General features: G+C 42.0%; 1 protein-coding gene across 1 annotated transcript in view; it reads right to left on the bottom strand.

The window, feature by feature from the left end:
* ABCA2 (ATP binding cassette subfamily A member 2) overlaps positions 1 to 23,622 on the bottom strand; it is a gene marked incomplete in the record, with an annotated part of 2,505,641 nt that overhangs the window by 908,762 nt on the left and 1,573,257 nt on the right. The window contains 1 exon segment of the mRNA XM_044058216.1: positions 18,804 to 18,918. Within this exon segment, the coding sequence (XP_043914151.1) occupies positions 18,804 to 18,918 (115 nt within the window).

Here is a 23,622-nt window from a genome sequence, read left to right as displayed (position 1 = left end):
TGCTGAGGTGATAGCCAGAAGAAAGGCTGTTTTCCATGACAAGTATTGTAGCTCTTTTGAAGATGCTGGCTCAAAGGGGGGGGAAGGGTCAGCTTTTCCAATACGAAGCTGAGGTCCCAAGCTGGAACTGGTGGTTTCCTTGGGGGCTTTATATTTTTTGCCCCTCTGAGGAACTGCCTTAGGAAAGGATGTGAGAATAAAGGAGGGTCTGTGTTGTATTGTGCAGAAATGGCTGAAGCGTGGATCTTGATGGAGGAGAAGGAAAGTCCACTGTTCAACATCTCAGCTAGGTACTGTAAAATTTGAGGTATATATATTACACAAGGATTCTGGCCCTTTTCTTGATTCCAGGAACAAAATCGTTTCCATTTGGCAGAGTAGGCTTTTCTAGTAGAAGGTCTTCTGGCCTCCAAGATGACATCCTGCACCTCCTTGGAGAGGAGAGTCTGTTGGGAAATTAAGGAATTCTCCATGCAGCTACATTTAGGGTTTTGAGCTGGCTGTGAAGAGTTTTGTAGTTGTGCTGGGACAACAGAAGAGGGACTAGAGGTAGGATCCATGGTGGGGAGTGTGTCAGGCTCTTTAGGAGCGGATACCAGTGTTGTCTTGGCCAGTCTGGAGCAATGAGAATCATTTGCGGTCTCTCTGCTCTGGCTTTTAATAGAACTTTGGTCAGGAGAGGAAGAGGCGGGAAGGCATAAACTGTCAATGTTGTCCAATTGAAAGAGAGTGCGTCCACTTTCCAGGCCTGTGGATGATAGGTCCTTGAACAAAATTTTTTCAACTGGTAATTTCTGTGGGTAGCAAATAGATCTATGTCTGGCTGTCCCCATGCCTGAGTTATCTTTGCGAAAACTTGAGGATGCAATTTCCATTCGTGTGGATCTGTCATATTTCTGCTTAGGTTGTCTGCCAGTCTGTTTTCCTTCCCTGGCAGGAATTGTGCCTGTAGTTGAATTTGCAATTCCAGTGCTGTGTTCCATAGGGTCATGGCTTGCCTGCACAGGGGGTATGAATGAGTTCCCCCCTGTTTGTTTATGTACCACATGACTGTGGTGTTGTCTGTCCTTATCAATAACTGGCCTGGATGCAGTAGGTCTGTGAAGGTCATAAGAGCATTTTGCACGGCTAGCATCTCCTTTTGGTTGATGTGTAGGTGCTTCTCTTTTTTGGACCATTTTCCCTGAATGCACTGATCCGCCATGTGTGCTCCCCAGGCGTAGTCTGAGGCATCTGTTGTGATGATTTGAGTTGCTTGAGGTACACAGAAAGGGAGACCTGTGTTTGTTTGGCATGCTTGAGCCCCCCACAAAAATTCCTTTTGAAGGCATGGAATGAGTGGTATAATTGTTTCCAAGCTGTGGCTGTGTTGAGACCATAAGTTTTTTAGGTACCATTGAAGTTTTCTCATATGCAGCTTTGCACATGGGATTAGTAGGATGCAAGATGCCATGAATCCCAGAGCCTGCAGGACTTTCCTTGCAGTTAGCCTGGCGAAAGTTGCCATTTTGCTGAAGTATTGAGACAGTTGCCCTTGTTTGTCTGGCGTGAGGTAGGCCATCTGGGTGGTTGTATTCAAGCTGGCACCCAGGAAAATTATTTGTTGAGAAGGTATTAGTTTTGATTTCTTTTTGTTCACTGTGTATCCCAGGAAGTTTAACAGTTTTATCACAAATGCCAGATGCTGCAATAGAATGTCCTTGCTGTCCGCTTGGATCAGGCAGTCATCCAGATATGGGTAGATTTGTATTCCTTGTAGTCTGCAGAAGACGATTACTGATGCCAGGCATTTCGTAAACACTCTGGGCGCAGTAGATAAGCCAAAGGGCAATGCAGAGAATTGGTAATGGGTTGAACCTGCAAGAAATCTGAGGTATCTTCTGCAATCTTGTCTGATAGGGACATGCAGGTATGCCTCCTTGAGGTCCAGTGTTACCAGCCAAGACTCCTTGCCCAGTATGGGAAGAAGCTGCTGTAATGTGAGCATCTTGAATTTTGGCACCTGTAGATATGTGTTTAGGATGGATAGGTCTAAGATAGGTCTCCAATCTTTGTCTTTCCTTGGTACCAGGAATAGTCTGGAATAAAAACCTTGACCTTGTTCTTTTGCAGGTACCTCTTGAATCGCTTTCATATCCATGAGAGCGGCAATTTGTCTTTGTGCCTCTGCCCTTTGATTTTGTGGCAGGTTTGGCATGCCTCTCATTTTTGGAAGGGTGTGAAAGTGTAACCTGTAGCCTCTGTCTATAATGTCCAGAATCCATTTGTCTTTTGTAACAATATGCCAATTTTTTGAAAATAATGCCAGTTTTCTGCCCAAAGGTGCTGCCATTAAAGCTTTGTTTGGCAGGTATAGGGGGAAGTCATTGTGTCTGTTTTCTAAATGACTGTGATCTATCTTCTCCACCTCTTGGGGTTGGTGCTTACCACTGTCTTGCTCTGTAAGATCCTTGAGGTTGCCCTCTACCCCTTGGGTGTCTGTATCTGCCCCTTTGAGGTCTGTCCGTGGCTGGAAAGGACCAATTTTTTGAAGGCCAGTTTCTGCTGAAGCGTCGAGGTTGTACCTGCAGGAAATCTTTCACTGTTTGCATTGATTTCACTTTTTCCTCCATTTTCTTTAGTACCTCTTCAGCTTTAACACCAAACAATACATCTTTTTGAAGTGGTGCATCTAATAATTTTGCTTTGACGTGATCTGGTAAGGTTTGCTCTTTGAGCCAAACATATGACTACGTATAACAGACCCCGTAACTGCAGCTCTACATGAAGCCTCTAAAGCATCAAAACCACACTGTAAGGTATGTTTACCCACTTGCTCTGCACCATGCAACAAATCCTGCAACTCTTTCAAATCTGGTTGTTCTGTTTGTGTCATTTTGCTTTTCAACTGAGATAACAAAAACTGTTGGTACTTTAACATATGAAATTGACAGTTTAATGCCCTTATGGTTAAAGTGGCAGAGGTATACACCTTTTTCCCCCACCTTTCTAAAGCTCTGGAATCTCTCTCTGAAGGTAAAGGGTTTTTAGCAGTAGAGGCCTTAATTCCCTTGGGACCCTGTGAAATAGTTTCTGGGTCAGCAGTATGGCTTTTATAAAGGAACTGGTGAGAATCAGGAACCCGGTAGTACCTGTCTGGTTTAACAGGGGCTGGAGGCAAAGAATCTGGATTAAGGCTGGCTTCTGTGTACACATCATCCAAAATATCTAAAACAGGAGGGATAGCCAGGGGCCTATGCTGGGGGAGCAGTAGAAATTCCCTGAGCCTTTCCTTGGAATCCGAGTAATCTTGGCCTTCCCAGTGAAAATGTTCCCTCAATGTATGTAAGGTTTCCCCAAAAGAGTAGTCCTCAGGGGGGGAGACTGAGGGAATAGACTCCTCAGCATCAGAGTCTTCGAAAGGGGAATAGGCGTAATCCTGGTCCTCAGAGTGTTCTGAGGTAATAGAAGCCTGGTCTGAGGAAGGGTAGTCTTCCTCTAGTCTGGGTCTTTTGTCAGAGGGGGGTTGAGAACCCCTGATGAGAGTAATCAAATCCTCAGCCATTTTAAGCATCTGCTTTTTAGGCATGGGGCCTTGAGAGGAGGTCTGAGGACCCTGTTTTTTAGTTTTCCTGGCTGCTTTAGATTTAGTGAAGGATTTAATAGAGAAGGTGGAAGGCCTGAAGACACCTTCAGAAATGGCAGGCCTGACTAAATTCTGAGTTTCCCCGCCAAGAGTGGCATCAGTATCTGCAGTAGGAATGGGGACCGAGGAACCAGCGACCTCGGGTACTGAAGTCACCGGTAATGTAGTCTCATTGGTACTCAGGGGTTGCGTAGGCGCCTCGCTGAGAACCGGTAGTCGGCCTAAGCGTGGTCTCAGTACTCGGTGCGGACCTCGGATGTCGGTCCTTATCTTTGTGTCTTTTGCTCAAAACTGGAGTCGGAGTATCCGACGACATGATATAATTAATTTTTTTGCCAAAATAATGAAGAGCGAACTCTGCCCGGCGCTTAATAGTGCGCTTGTTGAATCTAGCACAAAAACGGCAGGCCGAGACGTCGTGGTCTGGGCCTAAGCAAGGTATACAGAAAGAGTGGAAATCCTTATGCGGTATTTGCTTCCCACAAGAAATGCAATTATTAACTTTGTCTGACATCGGTCTGAGGCAAGAAAAGTTTCCCCAACGGGGTACTTAGCTTTAAAGAAGACTTCGGCTGAATACTTTCGTAAATCTCAGGAGCTGGCCGACCGGCACTTGCGAACTGCTTCTGCTTCGGGCACCGCACGGCAAGAAAGACTGGAGAAAATGGCGCCGGCTGCCTCTTTTATACCCCTGCCGCACTGACGTCAGGGAAGAAGCGACGACAACCGACGCCGGACCTAGACTTTGGAATTCGGCCGACCGAGGACCCGCCTGACGGCAGGATAACCCATCTGTAATGACTGCAGCTGTATGCACGATGAACATCCTCAAAAACACATGACAAGAGTTGGATATGACAGTACTGTTATTCCGTAGTCCCATTTTTAAATAAAGTCATTATTTTATATGAAAATAGGAATAGAATAGCCACTAACCACCAGTGAACTACTAAAAATGATGAAAAATGAATGCAGACCCTGGACTCAATTTCATCATTATGCATGTGATCTTTACAAATATATTATTTACCTTGTTTAGGATATATTACAGTTAGTACAGAAACAAAGAAGTATTTTCACATTTGAACAAGAGATACTATGAAAGCAATATACAATGTATTGAAATAATATTAAACTGTTTACTTATAAACTAAACATGCTGGTCAAAATTATGTAATTCTGATGTCTTTCAATGTTAATGTTTACCTGCACCAGTTAATTTTGGGTGCCCCTATGACCTTAACAGATTATTTGTATGTATTTATTTATTAATTTATTTGTCTTACATTTGTTTACTGGTAGTTGGGCTGTCCCTTTTTGTCTATGATCCATTCTCACAAAGCAAAAACTGACACACTTCTTACTAAGCAGAATTATACATACAGAATTAGGTGCACAAAGTATACAGCTGTTTGCCTAACAGCATTACTGAAGTGGCATTTACACAGCACAAAACAATATTATTACAGTGACTGTTAAGAAGCAAGTTGGATGTGAGGTATATTCAGTAGCAATGAATAAAGCAGCAGTAGATAAAACATTAAGTTACTTCTTCATATGAGATTAAACACAGCATAATGAAGGTCACAAAGGTCATACCCAACTCATGTGGTTAGCAGTGTTACTATAAACTGCAACTGAACAAATGTTAGTATTACTTAAAAGCAAAGACATTAAAACTCAATTTGGCTATTTGTGCCAATATTTACATTTTTAGTGTCTATGAAAGTGTTAGCTTGCATACAGATTTACATGGTTTGGAGAGTTTTTTTTGAGTTTAAGAGGTAAGGAGGTAATTAGTTGTGATGACTGTAATTTTATCAACTGTCTTTTAAGCATCTGCCTTTGTGTTCTTTTATATAAGATTAGATATTTTTGTTTAATCAAATGCATATCACACCGTACTACATCTGTAAAGTGTGTGTGTGTGTGTGTGTGTGTGTGTGTGTGTGTGTGTGTGTGTGTGTGTGTGTGTGTGTGTGTGTGTGTGTGTTGCTGGGCATTTGCCTGTAAACCATGACAGCTGTAGTGGGATGAGTCTGTCCTGCTGTACTGGAATACCTAGTCTTACATCCTGCATCCTCATAACAAACTCTTAAATTGGAAGGAATTAATTACTATTAAATGTGGCTGTCCTAAACAGTGGTGACAAAGAAAGAAAATGATTTTGGTGTGGAGCCAAACACTTTGATAGGACCAGTGGAAGCACAGTAACAGGGAAGCAACTGCAGAAAAACTGATTATTGGAGTATGGAGTATATATATATCCTCAGAAACCTAGACTCCAGAAACTTGTTTGCTCAAGCTGTTCAAAGCTGCAGTGAGATAGGCCTTCTGCCATTTGCTCTGCTGTGATATAGGAAAAAGTTAAATGCTTATTTTCAACTGTTTTCTGCACTTCTGTTTTACTGCATATCTGTTTAATCTATGCAACTGTTTTTAGTCTTCCTTTTGTTGTCTGTTAGAGCTGAAAATGTGTTACTGTCTGTGACTTTTGGAGCTTGTAGTGAAATCTTCTGTCTAAAGAGGTCTAGCTGTTTCTTTGTGGGAGAGAGAATCACTCTGGTTTGATCTACCTAGAAGCATTCCTGCAACACTGTGTTATTTTGATTGGATAATTTGGCTGGTTTCTGTTTGTCTGCCTTTAGTAGCCAGTGTTTTAAACCAGTTTGTACTTGTTTGCTCACGCTGTTCAAAGCTGCAGTGAGATAGACCTTCTGCTATTTGCTCTGCTGTGATACTGGAAAAAGATAAGTGCTTATTTTCAACATTTTTCTGCACTTCTGTTTTACTGAATATCTGTTTAATCTGTGCAACTGATTTTTTTAGATCCCACCCACCAACCTACCTGCTGTTGTGGTCTTAAAGCTTTGTGGCTTTGAGTTGCCCACCTCTAGTATAAAGTAGATACTGGACACTCCCCCGAGTCACATTACATCAGCTCATTCTATTCTTTATAGTGAGAACTTTGTAAAGGCCCACCCCTTTAGCTTCTCAACCTTGAAATATCTTATGATCTTCTGTCTCCTTACTTGCTGCTAAAAAAAAATAAATAAATAAAAAATAAAAAAAATAAATAAATAAATAAAAATGACGCAGTGTTGCAGCAATAGTATTGTCACCTCACAGCAACAGGTCCTCCGGTTTGATTCTTGGCTTGGGTGCCTTCTGTGTGGAGTCTGCATGTCCTCCCTGCATTTATGTGGGTTTCCTCTGGATGCTCCGGTTTCCTCGAACGTCACAAAGACATGCATGTGGAATGTTTCTACCCAGGCCTCCACTGAAAATTGCTTCATTCCAAGTCGGACTTTCCTGGTAAATAGATGTCAAATAAATAATTAAAAAAAAAAACTGCAGCTCTTCCTACTTCATTTTGCTGCTTGTTCTTATGAGTTCAACTGCAATTAGTTTCCCGTATTTATTACTGCTTGTTGGTAGCCTCATTAAATTGATCATAGTATTCTACTGAATTGCTGCTTTATTTGTGCTGTTATATTGTGATTGTGAACTACTGTTTTAAAGCAATCTACTGATTAATTATATTTCATTGCTATCTACTGCAATTCATTACTGTTTAACTGCATTTTACTGCATTTTGTTGCTGTTTAACTGTATTTTTTCAAACTGTGAGTTCTGTTCTTTTGACTATAAGTGATTAATCTGTGCTTCGTTTTGAGTTTTTTTACAGAGTTCATAATCTTAAAATTGAGTAGTGTAGTCTAAATACAGGTCTGCTGCATCCAGAGCTTCAGCTGCATGTTTTTTAACCCTTTTTGAGGTATTTCAGCTACAAATTTTTCATTAGTAGCACTTGTGTTATCATCTAGTAGTACTACTCTTAGACCTTCCTCCCTTTACCCTCTTAGCTCTTTCAGTTTCTGACAAATATGGGTGGACAATTTCCTACATTTTCTCCTGCCAGTCTGGTTGATATGGACATCCTGAGATAGTGTAGCAACTTCCTCATGTACACTGACAACCCTCTACTACTACCACCTAGGAACACAACTTGTGAGAGATCCAATTACATCAAGCACCTAGTGTCATTGCTCTCTCCACCACAAACCAGTATATCTGGCACTGAGAAGGTTAGCAACACGAACACCACACCTCAAACACCACCCACACCTACCCAACACACCCCCACATATGCGGAGGTCCTCAACAAAAGCATACCCCCACATATGTGGAGGTCCTCAACAAAAGCATACCCGAACAAAAGAGAAATCTGAGGCATAAACACACATGAACTCCACTGCCCATCACACCACACATTACACACAGTCCACACACCTGTGTCTCACAGCCACTAAGGCCTAAACATAAACCCAACATATTAGTCATAGGAGACTCCATTGTGAGACGCACAGATGAGCCCCTCACCAGGCTGGTAAGGAGAAAGTCACAGTTAGTTGTTTGTTGGGTGCAGAATCTGCCATATCACCAATGCACTCAAGTCTCTCAACAGGTACTGTTATGACTCTGTCATAGCCATGTTGGAGTGAATGACTTGAGACATACCTTCCTGGACTATTTGAAGAAAAACATGATCGAGTTCACTGAGTATGTGTCCCAGGCTGGTATATTCCTAGCCTTAAGCAGCATTCTACCGCCACCCAGAATGATGCCTCAACAGAAACAGAAAATGACTGACTTTAACAATTGGCTTAGTTTCTGGTGTCATTCCAAGGGGATCCAGTACCTGACAGCCTGTGATGACATGACTGACAAACCACGATGCTTTGCCAAAGATGGCCTGCATCTGTCTCCCTTGGGCTTCAGGCTCCTGGCAAAGCCTCTTGCCTCCCCATAGTGCCCTTTTTTTTTAGGCAATGCCATGAAGTCAAAACTACCAACATGAAAATTTCATCAAAACGTAAATGAAAGGTCATGCTGCGAACCGCTAGGAGTCTAAACATGAAACTGCACTCATTGCAAGCATTCTTAACTGTGGAAGAAGCTGACATTTTTGCAGTCACATAAACCTGGTTCAAAGCTGCAGAGAGCACCCCAGCCATACACTCATTCAGATGCAAACCATGGACAACAAAACAAAAGGAGATGGAGTTGCAATATATATATAAAAGACATACACACCTCCAGGCTGGTCAAAGATTATGATGCACAGGAAAGTCTCCAGGTGCAGTTAACAATTGGCAAGACCCCTAGTTAAATCATAGCTAGCTATTAGGCCTCCAACTCTGACTCAAGATGCCCACTCCACCTATCTCGACCTCTTCAAATCTAGCAAGATTCAACCCTTTACCCTGATTCTGGGAGACTGACTATCCAACCATAGACTGGAAGAAATACTCATGCCAAAACAAAAATGCCCGGAGAATCCTTGATTTCATCAATGCAAATGCCTTGGACCAGTTGGTTGACAATCCCACAAGAGGTGAAAATATCCTGGACTTGGTACTAACCAACATGAGCAACCACTGCTGCATCCCTACAGTGTCATCATCCCTGGTAAGATCGAACCACAAAGCAGTAACTTTCAAAGTCACCATCTCCTCAGGGCCAATAGCCTAGTAACATCCTAGGATCCTAAGTAAAGCTCTTACTTTAAAGGGCCCTAGTCAGGTATTGTGTACAGTTCTGAATATCATACAGGGAATGAGACATCAGATTACTGGAAGGAATCCAAAGGAAAGACAAAAATATTATGTATAGTTCTGAAAAGCATATAGGGAATGAGACACTGGATTACCGAAAGGAATCCAAAGGAAAGCCACAAAAATAAAAATATCATGTAACGTTTTGAAGATCATACATGGGAAAGGGACAGAGGATTACCTGAAGGAATCAAAAACAAAGCCACCAAATACATATGAAATACAGGGAAAAGATATGACCAGAAACTTAAGGAAATAAAGCTCTTCTGACCAGTGACCAGAAGGACAGAAGGATGTAATAATTATGCACATCATTCCCTGGGGAGATGTGAAGACACTGCTTTCAGCAGGAAGGTCTGGAGTAGAGAAGGGATAATAGTAGCAGACTGTAGGGAATAACTAATTTCTTCCCTAGCACCAGCAGCACTAGCAGAGACCTCAGTGACACAGCAAACACGCCACTAATCTGTTCCATGCATTTCTGTACAAGGTGATAACCTATCTTGATGGCATTTTGTTGGTTCTGTATACCATATATATTTACTTTTTTCTGGACAATTCCCCTCTGAAAATCAAAACCATGACTCTCTCTCCTGGCCGCTCTACTGACTTGTTCATTCCACAGGGGTAAGAGCTGTATGACGCATCCATTCCCCTAGTACAAGATTTGAGCAAACAAGTATTTGGAGCTTTTATCCTTGTGTTGCAGATCATGTTTTTTTTTCTATTTTAAATCCTTTTGTCCCAGAGAATGGCTGAAGCATCCAAGAGACTGACATGCAATGGACTTCACCATAAGTACATATGCACCACTTTGCATATGTGATCAGAGGGTCTTGTTCCTCGCTTGTTGGACAGCACCTCCATGTAATCCCTAGTCTTCATCAGGGATTCCACCTGATGTAGTGGAAGTGTTGATTTGTAACCAAATTCAACTGGAGTCAATTAAAGAGAGAAACAAGTATAAAGCGTGAGCCAGGCAACCCTTGGCACAACTAGAAAACATAAGCAAAGACATTCAAATACTCTTATAAGCTAAATGTCACCATCTTTTACAAAATAAATGTATATCATTTACCTTTATCACAAGCTGACACTCTTCTACCACAGAAATGGACCACCTATGCATATTGTTTATTTATTGTTGCTACAGCTGAACACACTGCCCTAACATAACAGACATGGCATGCATTGTACATTTTTTTACTGCACACTGATACCTTGCTTTCCACAGTAATAGACCATTTATGTGTACCATGCATTTATAATAAAGGCAAACATCCTACCCTTACAGTAACATGCCAGTTATGTATGTCATACATTCCAACTACATATAGACAAGTTGCCTGCAAAATACTGGGCTAGTTATGTATAACGCATAGTTTTACTGCAGAAGCATACACAGTTCCGGAAATATCAGGGTTGCTATTTGTACCACAGACAGGCACTATTCCCTGAAAGTAACTGGCAAGTTACATATACTATGTATTTTACAGAAAGGTGAGGCCATATTCTCACAATCAGGGGATGGTTATTTGTAACAAATAATTTTAATGCACATAAAACACACACATACATCCTAGGAAAGAAATGGGACAATTATTTGCTTGAAATACAGACATACAATATAGTTATTGCAGCCAAGGACCCTGACTGCACAACAGTATACCTGTTGCATATAGCATGTAGTCTTACACATGCAGAAACCCGGCTCAGAATAATAAACTCACTATATCTGATATAGTTTTACTGCTAGACATCTAAATCTCTGCATTTTGTGCTTATGCGATACATACTGCTCATATGTTACACTTTTTTGGAGGGTACTTTTTATTACTATGAACAGCATATTTAAGTACACATGACATACTCTACACCTTCTGTGTACACTGTAATTTGTGCTTTTTATAAATTTTGCTTTCCTGCCATACGTCTTCTTGCATACTGCCATATCACAAATTTTCTTGTAGCTTGCACTTCTGCATTTTCTGTTTGTTTTTTTTTCGTGCATAAAGCATTTACGAGGCCACAAAAGGATCTCACAAAGAGGATCCTAGGTGTTAAACACTTGTCCTATATGGACAGACTCAAAAAACTCCAACTATTCTCTGTCTCATAAAAAGAAGTTATGTACTCACCATAACGTTCCATCTGAGTATTTCTCCTTCATTTGTCTTCAACCTGTAGGTACCAGATCTGTATCAGATCCAAGCCAGCAATTTCACTGGCATCTGCTATGAGCTTCAAGCTCTTCCCCTTACCCATAATACACCTCCACTACCTTCCAACCCCCATATCAAATTTCCTGCCACTTATACTAAGAACCCAACCTCAAAAAACACCTTATGCACCTACAATCAGCCAAACAGGCTGTCCATATGGTAGGACCAAGGGGAAGGAGGGAGGGACAGTTGAAGACAAATGAAGTAGAACTACTCAGATGGAATGTTATGGTGAGTACATAACTTCTTTATCTGAAGTAGTTTACTTCACTTGATCTTCAACCTGTGGGACAGAGGATATTCCGGAGCACCGCGGAACCAAAGGATGCTCTCCTTCGAGAAATCAAATCCAATTTATAGTGAGAAATGAAAGTATGAGATGCGACCAAGTAGCTGCAGAACAAATATCATCCACTGAGACTCAACCAAAAGGCCGCAGAAGTAGACATTGATCTAGTCAAATGAGCTTTCACCTGACCCGGAGGAGACAAACCTTTATTGCTATAGATCTGGAGGATACATGAGGAGATCCACCAAGCGATGGTGACCTTGGAGATAGGTTTACCCAAAAAGGGTTTAGAGAAGGACACAAACAATTGATCAGATTTGTGAAAGGTTCTAGTCCTATGTAAATAGAGTCGTAACTGTCTATGAACATCCGGCAAGTGAAGTCTGTATTCCATTTTGTTAGCAAAATTTGGAAAGACAACAGGTAAATTGATGGCTTGATTGATGTTAACCTGTGATGCTACTTTTGGAAGAAAGGAAGGATTGGTATGAAGGGAAACCCTGTCCTTCTGGAAAATCATGTATGGAACTTTAACAGACAACGCTTGCAGTTCTGAAAACCTCTTAGCAGAGGTGGTAGCTACTAGAAACACTGATTTCCAAGACAAAAACTTAAGATCTGTGGTTGCGGCAGGCTCAAATGGTGGAGTGACCAATGATTGAAGAACCAAGTAATGGGGGAATAGGATCATTGACCAGAGGACGTAATAGGAAGGTACCTTTAATAAAAGCCTTACACAGTCTGGAAGAGGCTAGAGAAGCAGAATTCTCACCCATGTGAAAATGAGAGATGGCAGCTAGTTGAACCTTGATTGCAGAAGACCTAGCTCCTTGTTGAAAAATATTTGCTAGAAAGTCAAGAATAGCTGCAATAGGAGCCGTGAAAGGATCTAACCTATTTTGAGAAGCCCAAAAGGAAAAACATTTCCATTTGCTACGATAAACCTTCCTGGTGAAGGATTTATGAGCTGCCACCAGAACAGACCTGACTGAAGAAGACAATCCAGGAGTCCTAACAATTAAGGGAACTGGAGCAGCCAAGCCATGAGCTTCAAACTGGCCAGACTCAGATGAGAAACCCACGAGGGGTGTGAAATGAGATTCTGAATGGGATCCAAGATCCAAGGTGGAGCCAGAAGATGAGACCAAAGGAAGGGAAACCATACCTGGTGAGGCCAAAATGCGGCAATGAGGATCACTTTGCTCCCCAGTTGGCAAGCTTTCTGTAGAAACCTCGGAATAAGGGGTACAGAAGGATAAGCATACAGAAGACTGGGAGACCAAGCATGGACTAGAGTCTCTCTGGGGGACTCCCCCGGCTGGGGATTCAGAGCAAAGAACTCGCTGCACTTCACATTGGAAGGAGATGCGAAGAGATCGCAGCAAGGCCGAACCCACTCTAGAAAGATCTGCTCCACTACTGAAGGATTCAGAGACCACTCGTAAGGCATCAGTATAGTCTGACAATCTGTCTGCTAGAATGTTGGACCATCCCAGAATGTACATTGCTGCCAGAAAGTGACCGGTGGAGATCACCCATTCCCAAACACTCATAGCCTCATGACAAAGGGGGTAAGATCTGGTCCCTCCCTGTTTGTTGACATACCAGACCACTGACATGTTGTCTGATTGAATTGCAATGGTTGCCAGAGGAAGAAAGGCATGAAGGGCTTGCAATACCAGAAGGACTGCCCTCATCTTCAGAATGTTTATATGCAAACTAGTCTCAATACGGGACCACAGGCCTTGGACTGTCCTGCCTAAACAATGCCCCCCACCTAAGTTGGGAGGCATCCATGGTCACTGTGGTTTGGACAGGGGGTGGAACAAAAGGTTGTCAGGAAACTGCAGTGGTGGTGCTGTGGTAGCGTTGTCGCCTCATAGTTAGACGTTGCACGTTCGATTCTCAGTTAGAGCGTCTTCTGTGTGTCGACATGCATGAATGGGCATTCCTTCACTGAAGGTTGTGCATTAGGCCCAGCAAGCCAGCATGTAGAAATCTACTGCCAATCATTAGCGGACCGGAGTTCCGCTGTGGCGACCCCTAACCGGGAAAAGCCAAAAGACACATCCACCAAAGAAGGGACAACCTGCAGACTTGACTGAGGTGTATTGGATGCAACAATGGAAGATTCATCAGGGACCACTGCACCACTAGAGTCCACTGTAGTACTTGCATGTGTAATTGGGCACACAGAAGAAGCGTTATGGTTGTTGGCATAGAACCTAGGGCCCTCAAAACTGATTCTGCCGAGGGAAGGTGAGAACAGTAGATGAAGGCAACATGCATCCTTAGGTTTCAAACTCTCTCCGTGGTCAGGAATCTTTTTGTCTGTAGTGTGTCTATCCATGCGCCTATGCAGTCTATCACCTGGACAGGATTCAAAAGAGATTTGGATGTATTGATTGTAATCCCTAAGTAGAGTGCAAGCTTTAGGAAATAACCTCTGGTTCGGTAAAGTAGATGCTTGGTGGGAGCAGTAAGGAGCCAATCATCCAGGTAAGGGTAGACCTGAATCCCCTGAAGCCTCAGGTGAGCCACTACTACTGCCATCACTTTGGTGAATACCCTGGGGGGCTGTGGTGAGACCAAAGGGTACGGCTCGAAATTGGTAATGATTGGCTCCTAGCCAGAAGCGGAGGAACCACCTGGAGTTTCTGTGCATCTTTATGTGATAGTAAGCATCCTGGAGGTCGAATGAGCACATCCAGTTGCTCTCTTGCAGGTACGGCATGATGGACTGTAAGCTGACCATCCGGAACTTTTCTTTGGCAACTGACAGGTTCAGAGTAGATAGATCCAGAATGGGCCTTAAGTCCCCTGTTTCCTTTGGCACCAAAAAGAACCTGGAGTAGATGCCTGATCCAGAATGATCCAGAGGGATGGGTTCAATGGCTCATTTCTCTAGCAGCTTGGAAATTTCTAGTGCTGCTGCTTCCCTTTGGGTGGGTGGTACATCCGGGAGGTGTTTGAGAGGTTTGGGAGGAACCACAAATGGGATTGAGTATCCTCTGGAAATTATCTGAAGCACCCAATGGTCTGATGTTATGGACTCCCATGCTGTCAGGTGCAATGACAAGTGACCTCAGAGTGCCTCCAGAGTAGAGCAGTCGGGCAACCCCTCAGGGTTGCTGTGTGGGCCTGTCTGAGAATGGTTCTCGAAACCCAAAATTCCTCGGACCCCCTCTGCCTCTGGGCTGGCATCTATCCTATCCCCCTCTGCCTCTAGGGGAAGAAGAGCCCTAAGTGTCCTGGGAATACTAAGACTTCTGGAACCACATCTTCTTTTGCCCTTGCTGATTCTGGGAAAAGGATCTTTGAGGGTTCGAGAAGCGGATTTCGATGGCAGACGGTGTCTTCCCATCTTTCTCATTCTGGACCAAGGTGTCTCGGACGGTCTTATCAAAAAGGGTAGAACCGTTATAAGGGGTGTTTGCAAAAGACGCCTTGAAGGTTTCCATTAACTGATAATCTGAGCCAGCCATTACGCCTCATGTACATGTCGGACCCAGCTGCCCTAGCCGTTCCTTCAGTAGCATGTGACAGAAGTTGCATGGACATGTTGGAAACCGCTGTCAAAGTGGCCATCCTCATGGAAAATGTGTCTCTGTCCTCCTGCGACATGGACTTTGGGGGAGACTCAGCCAGTTCCTTAACCAGGTCGAGCTGTAGTCTAGTAATATGGGCCAGATAGTTCAGCTTCCTAATGGAAAAGGTCACTCACGCATAAACCCGCTTCCCTAGGTGGCCCATCATTCTAGACCCTCAGTCAGGGAGATGAACTAAGGAACTCTCCTGGGCTAGTTCCTTTTTGGTGGCTGCTGCTACCACCATAGTGTCTACAGGGGACCCTTTATTCCATGCTGGTCTATCTGCGGGGGGGGGGGGGGGCTCAATATTCTGTCTGGACATTTGGAGATTGGTTCCTTGGTGTCTGGCTCCTTCCAAGCCCGTGAGGTGGCTAAGTCCACCAGGGGATCTGCGGGGGGGGGGGGAGCAGGAAGTATACGGGCCCTGTGCCGAAGGCCTCCAGGAACATGGATTCATCTGAGGAAGGTTTTGGGGCAGACCAACCTCCCCGCTGGCATAGGATTACCATGATGTCTCCAAAGGAGACATCCTTGGGAGATGATCTGGGGGAACCTTCCCCATCATCCAAATCAGTGTCCTTGGTGAGGGGATTCGGGGGAGTCCAAGTGCCTCCTCTTGCATGTATGCTTGCGAGGTACGTCTCTGGTGGGGCTCTCTGGGGGGAACTCGCAAGCCACTTGTTCCTCAGGGGGAACCGCCTGGGGCTCCTCGAGCACGGGCTGTCCCTCAGGTAAAATGATGGGATTCGCACACAAAGCAGATTGAGTTGGGGCAGAGTCCGAAGAAACAGTCAAGGGCCTCGATCCATTGGCGAGAACCCTACCATGTTGAACACCAAGGGAGAATGAGCTTCCTGGGCCACCAGTAAGGGAACTGTTCTCCCTGGATCCGATGCAAGAATCAGAACCAGGCTCAAAGTGGATGGAGCTCCAAGGGGGGAACTTGGCCCGACAATGTCGGGGCTGAAGGAAAAAGTTCCACTCCCTCGGATCCGACCCTCAGGCTCCAGTTCTGAGAGCCACTCGGATCTGAACTGGTTGGATCCGACATGCTCCAGGCAGCTGCCAGCATCGAGGAGACAGGTACTGTCAGTGCCAACCCCCTGACTAAGGCCATCCTCAGATCCATGTACTCCAAACCTGGAGGTTGGATCGGAGAAGGAGAAATTGGAGTGAAGAAAGGAAGTGAGCCCCACTTCCAGAGGGAGAGGGGGCTGGCAAGACTCCCATCTGGATTTGTGTGTGAATTAACATCCGCATCATTTTATCCATGTCGACTTTAGAAGGGCTACGGGTGGACCACAACAAGGCCACAGACTCTGACTTGTTGAGTCGAGGAACCAAGGCCCTAGATGGTGGTCGTGGCTCCTCCAGCTCCGGGGAAAATCTGGGAGATCAGAACCGAGGGGAGTTACAGTGCCTAGACTGACTCTTGGCGGGAGTTCCTGAAAGGTACAGGGACCTCTTTCATTTCTCTGACCAGTGGTCTCTCTCCTACTCTCTGCCTTTTCTGTGCTCCGCTTCTGCAGGTTTAGAAGTGAGAGGGTGATTCCCAACCTTGCAGGGAGAAGGAAGGAGAGGTGGTCACAGCAACTGCTGTGACTGAAGCAGAAGAGAAGGCACCCACCTCTGTTAGCAGGTAGAAGGCCTTTCAAGGCCAACTTGGCTCGTCTATCCTTAATGGCACGTGGGTTGAAACCTGCGCAAATAGCACAATCATTACTCAAATGGGCAGTACCGAAACACATCACGCAAAGAGTATGGCCATCAGCAGGTGACAATTTGTAGCCACACTCAGTGCACCTCTTAAAGACTGGCTTAGGTTCAGCCATGTTCCACACAAAGATTTTTAGAGAAATCTAACACACAATATAGAAAACAAAACTATTTCCCTAAACACAGAAAATAAAACTATTTCCCTAAACACACCTACTCACCATACTCTCAGAAGGCACACAGAATGCTGAGGGTGGGAGGGGAAGGCAACTATACACTAAACTAACTAACTAAAACTACACAACAAGCCTAACACTCGATGCACCAGCGAGAGGAGGAAGAGAGGGAACCTACACTGACAAGACTACACTCAAAAAACACTGAAATACCAAAACAACCCAACTCACAGACTTGGAGCTCAGAATCATGATGCTTATGTCTAGCCATGGCAAATGAGATCTGGGGGTTGGAAGGTAGTGGTGGTGTATTATGGGTAAGGGGAAGAGCTTGGAGCTCGGAGCAGATGCTAGTGAAATTGCTGGCTCGGATCCGATATGGATCCGGTACCGACAGGTTGAAGATCAAATGAAGTAAACTACTTCAGATCGCCTACTTAGAGGCGATCTCTGCTTGACATACAAAGACATGAATGACCCAGCTCTGTTAGAAATGCTACATCTAAAGAAATCCCAATCCCTCACGCCACACACTCCAGAGACCTCAACCTTATTACCACAATTAACAGAACATACTGTAGAGACAGGTTCATAACCCAGAGACTGCCCATGCTATGGAACAGACTTCCCATACATGTCAAGCAGAGCATCTCACTGGCCCTCTTCAACAGAAATCTTGATGAGTGGATGGGAAATATAAAATTCACCCCGGGTATCACTCCAGTGGCTCTACTGGACAGAGGCACTGGGAACTAAGGTCGGGTGGCACGATGCCAGGGTAATCCTATGGGCTAGGCTTGTAAAGGCTCCAGGACCATTAGCCTAGCACACACCTATGACCAGATGTGTTAACGTTGCACTTTAATGTTTGTGCTTATACCGCTTCTGCTGTAATGCATGGCACATTTTGTGCATGCAGGTTCATTCTACCATGGTATTTCTTTATATGATTGCACTATATTTTTCTGTGCACATATTTCTACTCTCATTTTCATTATTTCACACTCATATTATTTAACATTAACTGTACTTGCTGTGTACTTTATATTTTTGCACTTACATTTTTCTGTTCTGAAGTTATAGTCAACTTGTTCTGAATTTTTTGTTTATACTATATTTCAATAGTTTCATTTTCTCTCTGTTTTACCGTATTGTGATACATTCCTTGTATTTACAGTGTAATACATTATTTACTGTATGTTTAATTTCCACTGTTCTTCTATCTTTTACTTATGTTTTTGGCATTACGCCATTTTATAAGCTTTGCATTTGATATCATTTTGTTCACTACACTTCCTCCAATCCAGAACACATCTAAAAAGGAAATATTGTCAACTAATTTTGTATTGTATATAAAATGTACAAAATGAAAACAATTAAATAAATAAGTACAAAAATAATAACAGAATATATACACTCTGTGCCAGAAATGAGGTAAATATACAAAATGTTAAATTATACATACGTTTCAACAAAAGCAATATTACGCTTCCTTTATTATCATTACTAGGGAGATGCTTTGACTTGAGATGTATAAATGAGGACCTGTCTGACATTGAGTTCTTACCTCCTTTAGCCGGTGCTCTTTTTCAGCTACAATGTGCTGAATCATCATGGCAACAGAGTAAACCCAGGAAATGACCATGCAGAGTGGCATCATGTGTTCAATGACAAACAGGAAGCTGCAAAACAAAGAGAGTTACAAAGTTACTCAGGCCTCACAGAAGAACAGTACTTCTCAGTATAAACCAAAACCTGCACCTCCAGAAACCCCCTGACAGCTGGAAAAGCTCTGCATAAAATAACCATTTATCTGAATCCACAAATAACTGCAGCACCATCAGCTAAATCCTCGTCCTTTATATGCCTACACTCAGATAAACAAGACTGTGATTTCAGGCTTTTTTCTGTGTAGCATACCTCTCAACCTCTTACAGCTAGAAATCTAGATAAAGCAATAAATAAAAGTGGGGCAAAGGCCCAAAAATAGGGTCAATTTTTAAATACTGCTCTTACAAACTTAGAAAGTTGATAGAATAACAGGTTTTGCATTAGCATGAATTTTTTTAATGATATGAAGTCTGAAACTCACTGCCTGTCATTATTTTCAAGCTTCACTTTTTAATGATTTACCACTAATTTACCAGAAACCCCCAATTTTATGAAAAATGATAAACCAAAATTATGAGGCCAAACTCTGGACATTCTGTGAAAATCTGTACAGTTGAGAGGTAAGCTGTGTAGTAGGTTTACCCAGATATGAAACAAACAAACAAACTGCCAGAATATATGAAACAGAAAAAGAATCCATCAAGAGTTACAGCTATGGTAGGTTTCTAGGCTGTGCTGTACGCTATATTTTTCATTAAGGATGATGCCTCTCCAGGAGTCAGGATGGAGGGATAGTTGTGAGCTCTTGCTAGTAATATTGCATTAATCACTTTATCTGTTAATAATTAATGATGCTTCTGACTTTTACATGTTGATGAAGTTGTTAGGATCTAAATAATGCGTTTTTTTATGGCTTATACTTATTTTTCAATAATTTCTAAACATTTTCTCAAGGACCAGTAAAAGTAATCTGTCATACCTACACTTAACATCTTCAGAAATGTTTCAGTAACATGATCAGTCTAAATTGCTTGGTTCCAAATAGTCTTTCATAAAAAAAAAAAAAAAAAAATCTAAAAGAAGTGTTTTTAAAGTAAAAATATTTTATGCTATTTTATTCATTTTCCCGTTAAACTTTATAAAGCTTAAATGTATGAGAGAATGTCAAGACCTCATTTAGTTTCTGAAAACACAGGCATTGTAACTGCTAAAACACTAACGTCCATGACTTACAAAATGTATCCAAAATAAATAATATTAAAATAACTAGTTTAAAACAAGCACTACAGCAATCCTTCAAACACGCATGCCTTGTCCCTTGAATTTATATCTATCATAACTTTAGTGTTTTAAGGCAACCCGCAAAAGGTTTAAAACATCCATCAGCCAAAAATACTCCATATATAGTTGCTAGACTGTTGGATTTTGAAGAGAAATGGCTTATACCTCACAATGCTGGGAATGCTAGCAGGTCATTTTGTTGTACATTCCAATTATAATTTTTACTGCTTAATAAAATCAGTATTAAATCATGCAAAAATCTTTAATGACATAATGAAGAAATGCATAACAATGACATAAAAAGTATATTAAGATATACTGCTATTGTGAGCATCACATTGGAACTTAAGGTTCAAAGCACCTGAAGCTGTAAGTGCATTTTCCAGACACAATACAAACTACTACAAAATAATATTCTGTAATACACCAAAATTTCAGTCACAATAATCTATGCAAAGCATGTGGTAGTAAAGGTAAACATCCAGCAAGCTCTTTACAATTCCCACTGAAAGTACGTTTAGCACATAAAACACGTCCATCATCCCCTTCAAGAAAAAGACATATTCAAGTCAACTGCAATTTACCAAACATGAAACTTTTACACATCAAACTATGGCAGAAAATAAAAACCACCAGAAATCACCTATAAGACAGTTCAACTCAAATTTATGCAGGAAAAACAATTTCTACAATGTAATGATGTTTCAACTACTATAAACGTATTTGAAGATTGTATAAAATTCCCAGGAACTACAAATCAGTATTATAAAAGGACACAAAGTCATACAATAGATATAATAGCTCAAACATGCCTGATAACCATGAAATCCAAACTGCCTACTTTAGGATAAGTAAAACCAATCTATACATACAATACAAACTTGGCCATTAACTTACCCTGCACCTAATCTTTTTATTGCAACTTTTCTGCAACATTTTATTTGGAAAGGACATGACTTCAACTTATATGATGATAATTTACAATTTATGTTCGCCTAACCAATGTGGAGTTAATCTTGCTACATATTAAAAAAATACATATTCTAAACATTTTGCAGCAAAAATTACTTATTTTATACTATTTTAATGTACTGCATTACAACTTTTTATCTGGCAGGTACCTTCTTACAGAAAGAAATAGAACTGCATGAAATAATTTAAAAGAGGAGCACTTGGGGGCTTGGTATAATGGTTAAGGTGTTTGCCTTATATGTACAAAGTACAAGGTTTGATTCTCACTTTTAAAAGGGAAATTGGCTAAGCTTAAAATGGCCCACAAGGGCAGCCAGCCTAGTACTTACCTATCAACTACTTGCTTTCAACAAAGCACTATGTCCTAGAGGAAGAAATTTGCAAATGACAAAGATGGAAGTCAATAATGCAGTGAGATAACAATGAAGACAAGGAAATTTATTATACCAGTAATATCTGTGTTTCTAATGTAGACTATGCTATATAATTACATTATCTCATACAGTTAACATTCATCAGGGTCAACTACCTTTCTTATTAGTTGGAGACCTTAATGAGAAGAAATACAAATATTACAACTAGTAGATCAAAGCAGACTTTTTAGAATCATAAAAGAAATTACAATATCACACAAATACAGTAATTATCTTAGACTTATTACTCCATGGACAAATATGCATGCTAGCATCAGTGAATATCATTTGCTCCTCAAAATAAAGTATATTTGACTTTATTTTAATTTGCCCACAATAAAACTGATACAATTCATTGTCCTATATCTGATCAGATTACTCTTTCTATAAAAATAACATACCTAGAAGAGTCATCTATTTTTCTAATATGGAGAGCTGAATTAGTCCAGTCATTAGAATGACCATTATTATAATCAACCACCTTTTTTATCCCATTTTTTTTTTAAAACAGGGTTGGGGTGTCACTTCAACTATCACTCTTAATTCAATGCTGCTTTCTTACTTTCTTTGACAGTCATACCCAACCATCACAGGTCTTTCTCTTACGCAATCCATCCATCTCTTGGATGGATATCCTTATTTCTTCTTGCCTTCTTCTTGTCTTCCTCAAATCTTCTTAACCAAATTGTGTACTGTCTTTTTGCTCATGTGCCCAAACCACAATGATTTGTTCTTTTTAACATTTTCTGCAATTAGAGCTAGCTATTTTAAATATGTTTTGATGTTATAATTTCATCTGTCACACTGGGTGTATCATATCACCTATCTCAGATAATTAATCTCTTTCACCTCTGTCTTACTCAACTGCAAATTCTTTCACTGCTCAGGTTTCTGTACCACACAGAAGTACTGGTTATACTAAGCTTCCTTGGCATTTATCTGTCACATACTACCCCTGACACTGTGCCAGCTGGCTGCACCCCCTCTGATTCTAGATTTGACCTCCTTATACCCCTGCCAGATCCTTGAAGCTGTTAATCTGTTCCACTATCTCAATTTTCAGCTTCTTCTGATTTCCCTATTTGCTATTATGACCACTGCCACATCTATACTCTCATTCTTTTTGCCTTCAGTTTTGCTTTACATATCCCTATTGCTGAAGTTCCTGTTCAAAGCCTGCTTGTTATGCCACATCACCTGCACAGTGAAGCTTTGTTGATCTGTACCCTTCTGTCCTGTTTGATAATGTAGTCCAAACCAAGATGAGTACTGAACCCTGATGACCCACCCCCTCCACCCACTGGAAACTCTTCTGTGAGCCTGAACACTGTTTGTACTTGTGCAATTCGATCCTTGTACATTGCCTACCAATGTTTCTCACACTTTGAACCACAGCAGGGATGCACAATTCTACTTTCATATAGGTTCATAGGTTCATACTAGGCTATCTGCCCTAGGGCATTTATAAGCCTAGCCAGAGTGTGTTTGGCTTTCGCCACCCAATTTAAATGAGTTTTACTACGCCCTTTTTCAAGGTTAGTTTACTGTGCCTCTGTCTAGCAGTGACACAGAAGTGATCCCCGGGGTAAACCTACAATCTCCCATCCACTCGTCAAGATTCCTCTTGAAGAGAGTCAGTAAGGGACTCTGCCGAACATGGACGGGGATTCTATTCCAGAGTGAAGGGAGCCTCTAGGTTATGAATCTGTCCCTCCAGCATGTCCTATTTATTTCTGTGCTGAGGTTCAAGTCCCTCGAGCGCGTAGCTCGAAGGGATTTGGATTTTCTGAGGTGAAGCATGTCCATTAATTCTGGGTTGGACATGGCTTTATATGTCAGGCATAGATCGTCTCTAAGTCGGCGGTATGCAACTGAATAGAGCTGGAGTTTCTTTAACCGAGCAGCATATGGCATCTGTTTGAGCCCCTTGATCCTCTTGGTGAGGTGCTTTTGGGGTCTTTCTAGTTGCTGCAGGTGTCGGGTAAGGTACATCCCAAATGGGGCATTGTATTCAATTATGGGCCTGATGAAGGATGAGTAAAGGGGCACAATGACCTCCCTTGATCTAGATGTGAATCCCTTTATGATAAAGTGGGCTATACAGAAGGT

The sequence above is a fragment of the Protopterus annectens genome, chromosome 16.part0 (assembly GCF_019279795.1).
Source record: "Protopterus annectens isolate FY-2018-M chromosome 16.part0, PAN1.0, whole genome shotgun sequence".
NCBI lineage: Eukaryota > Metazoa > Chordata > Ceratodontiformes > Protopteridae > Protopterus > Protopterus annectens.
Note: the sequence above shows the minus strand (reverse complement) of the source record. Positions and strands in the feature narration are given on the sequence as shown.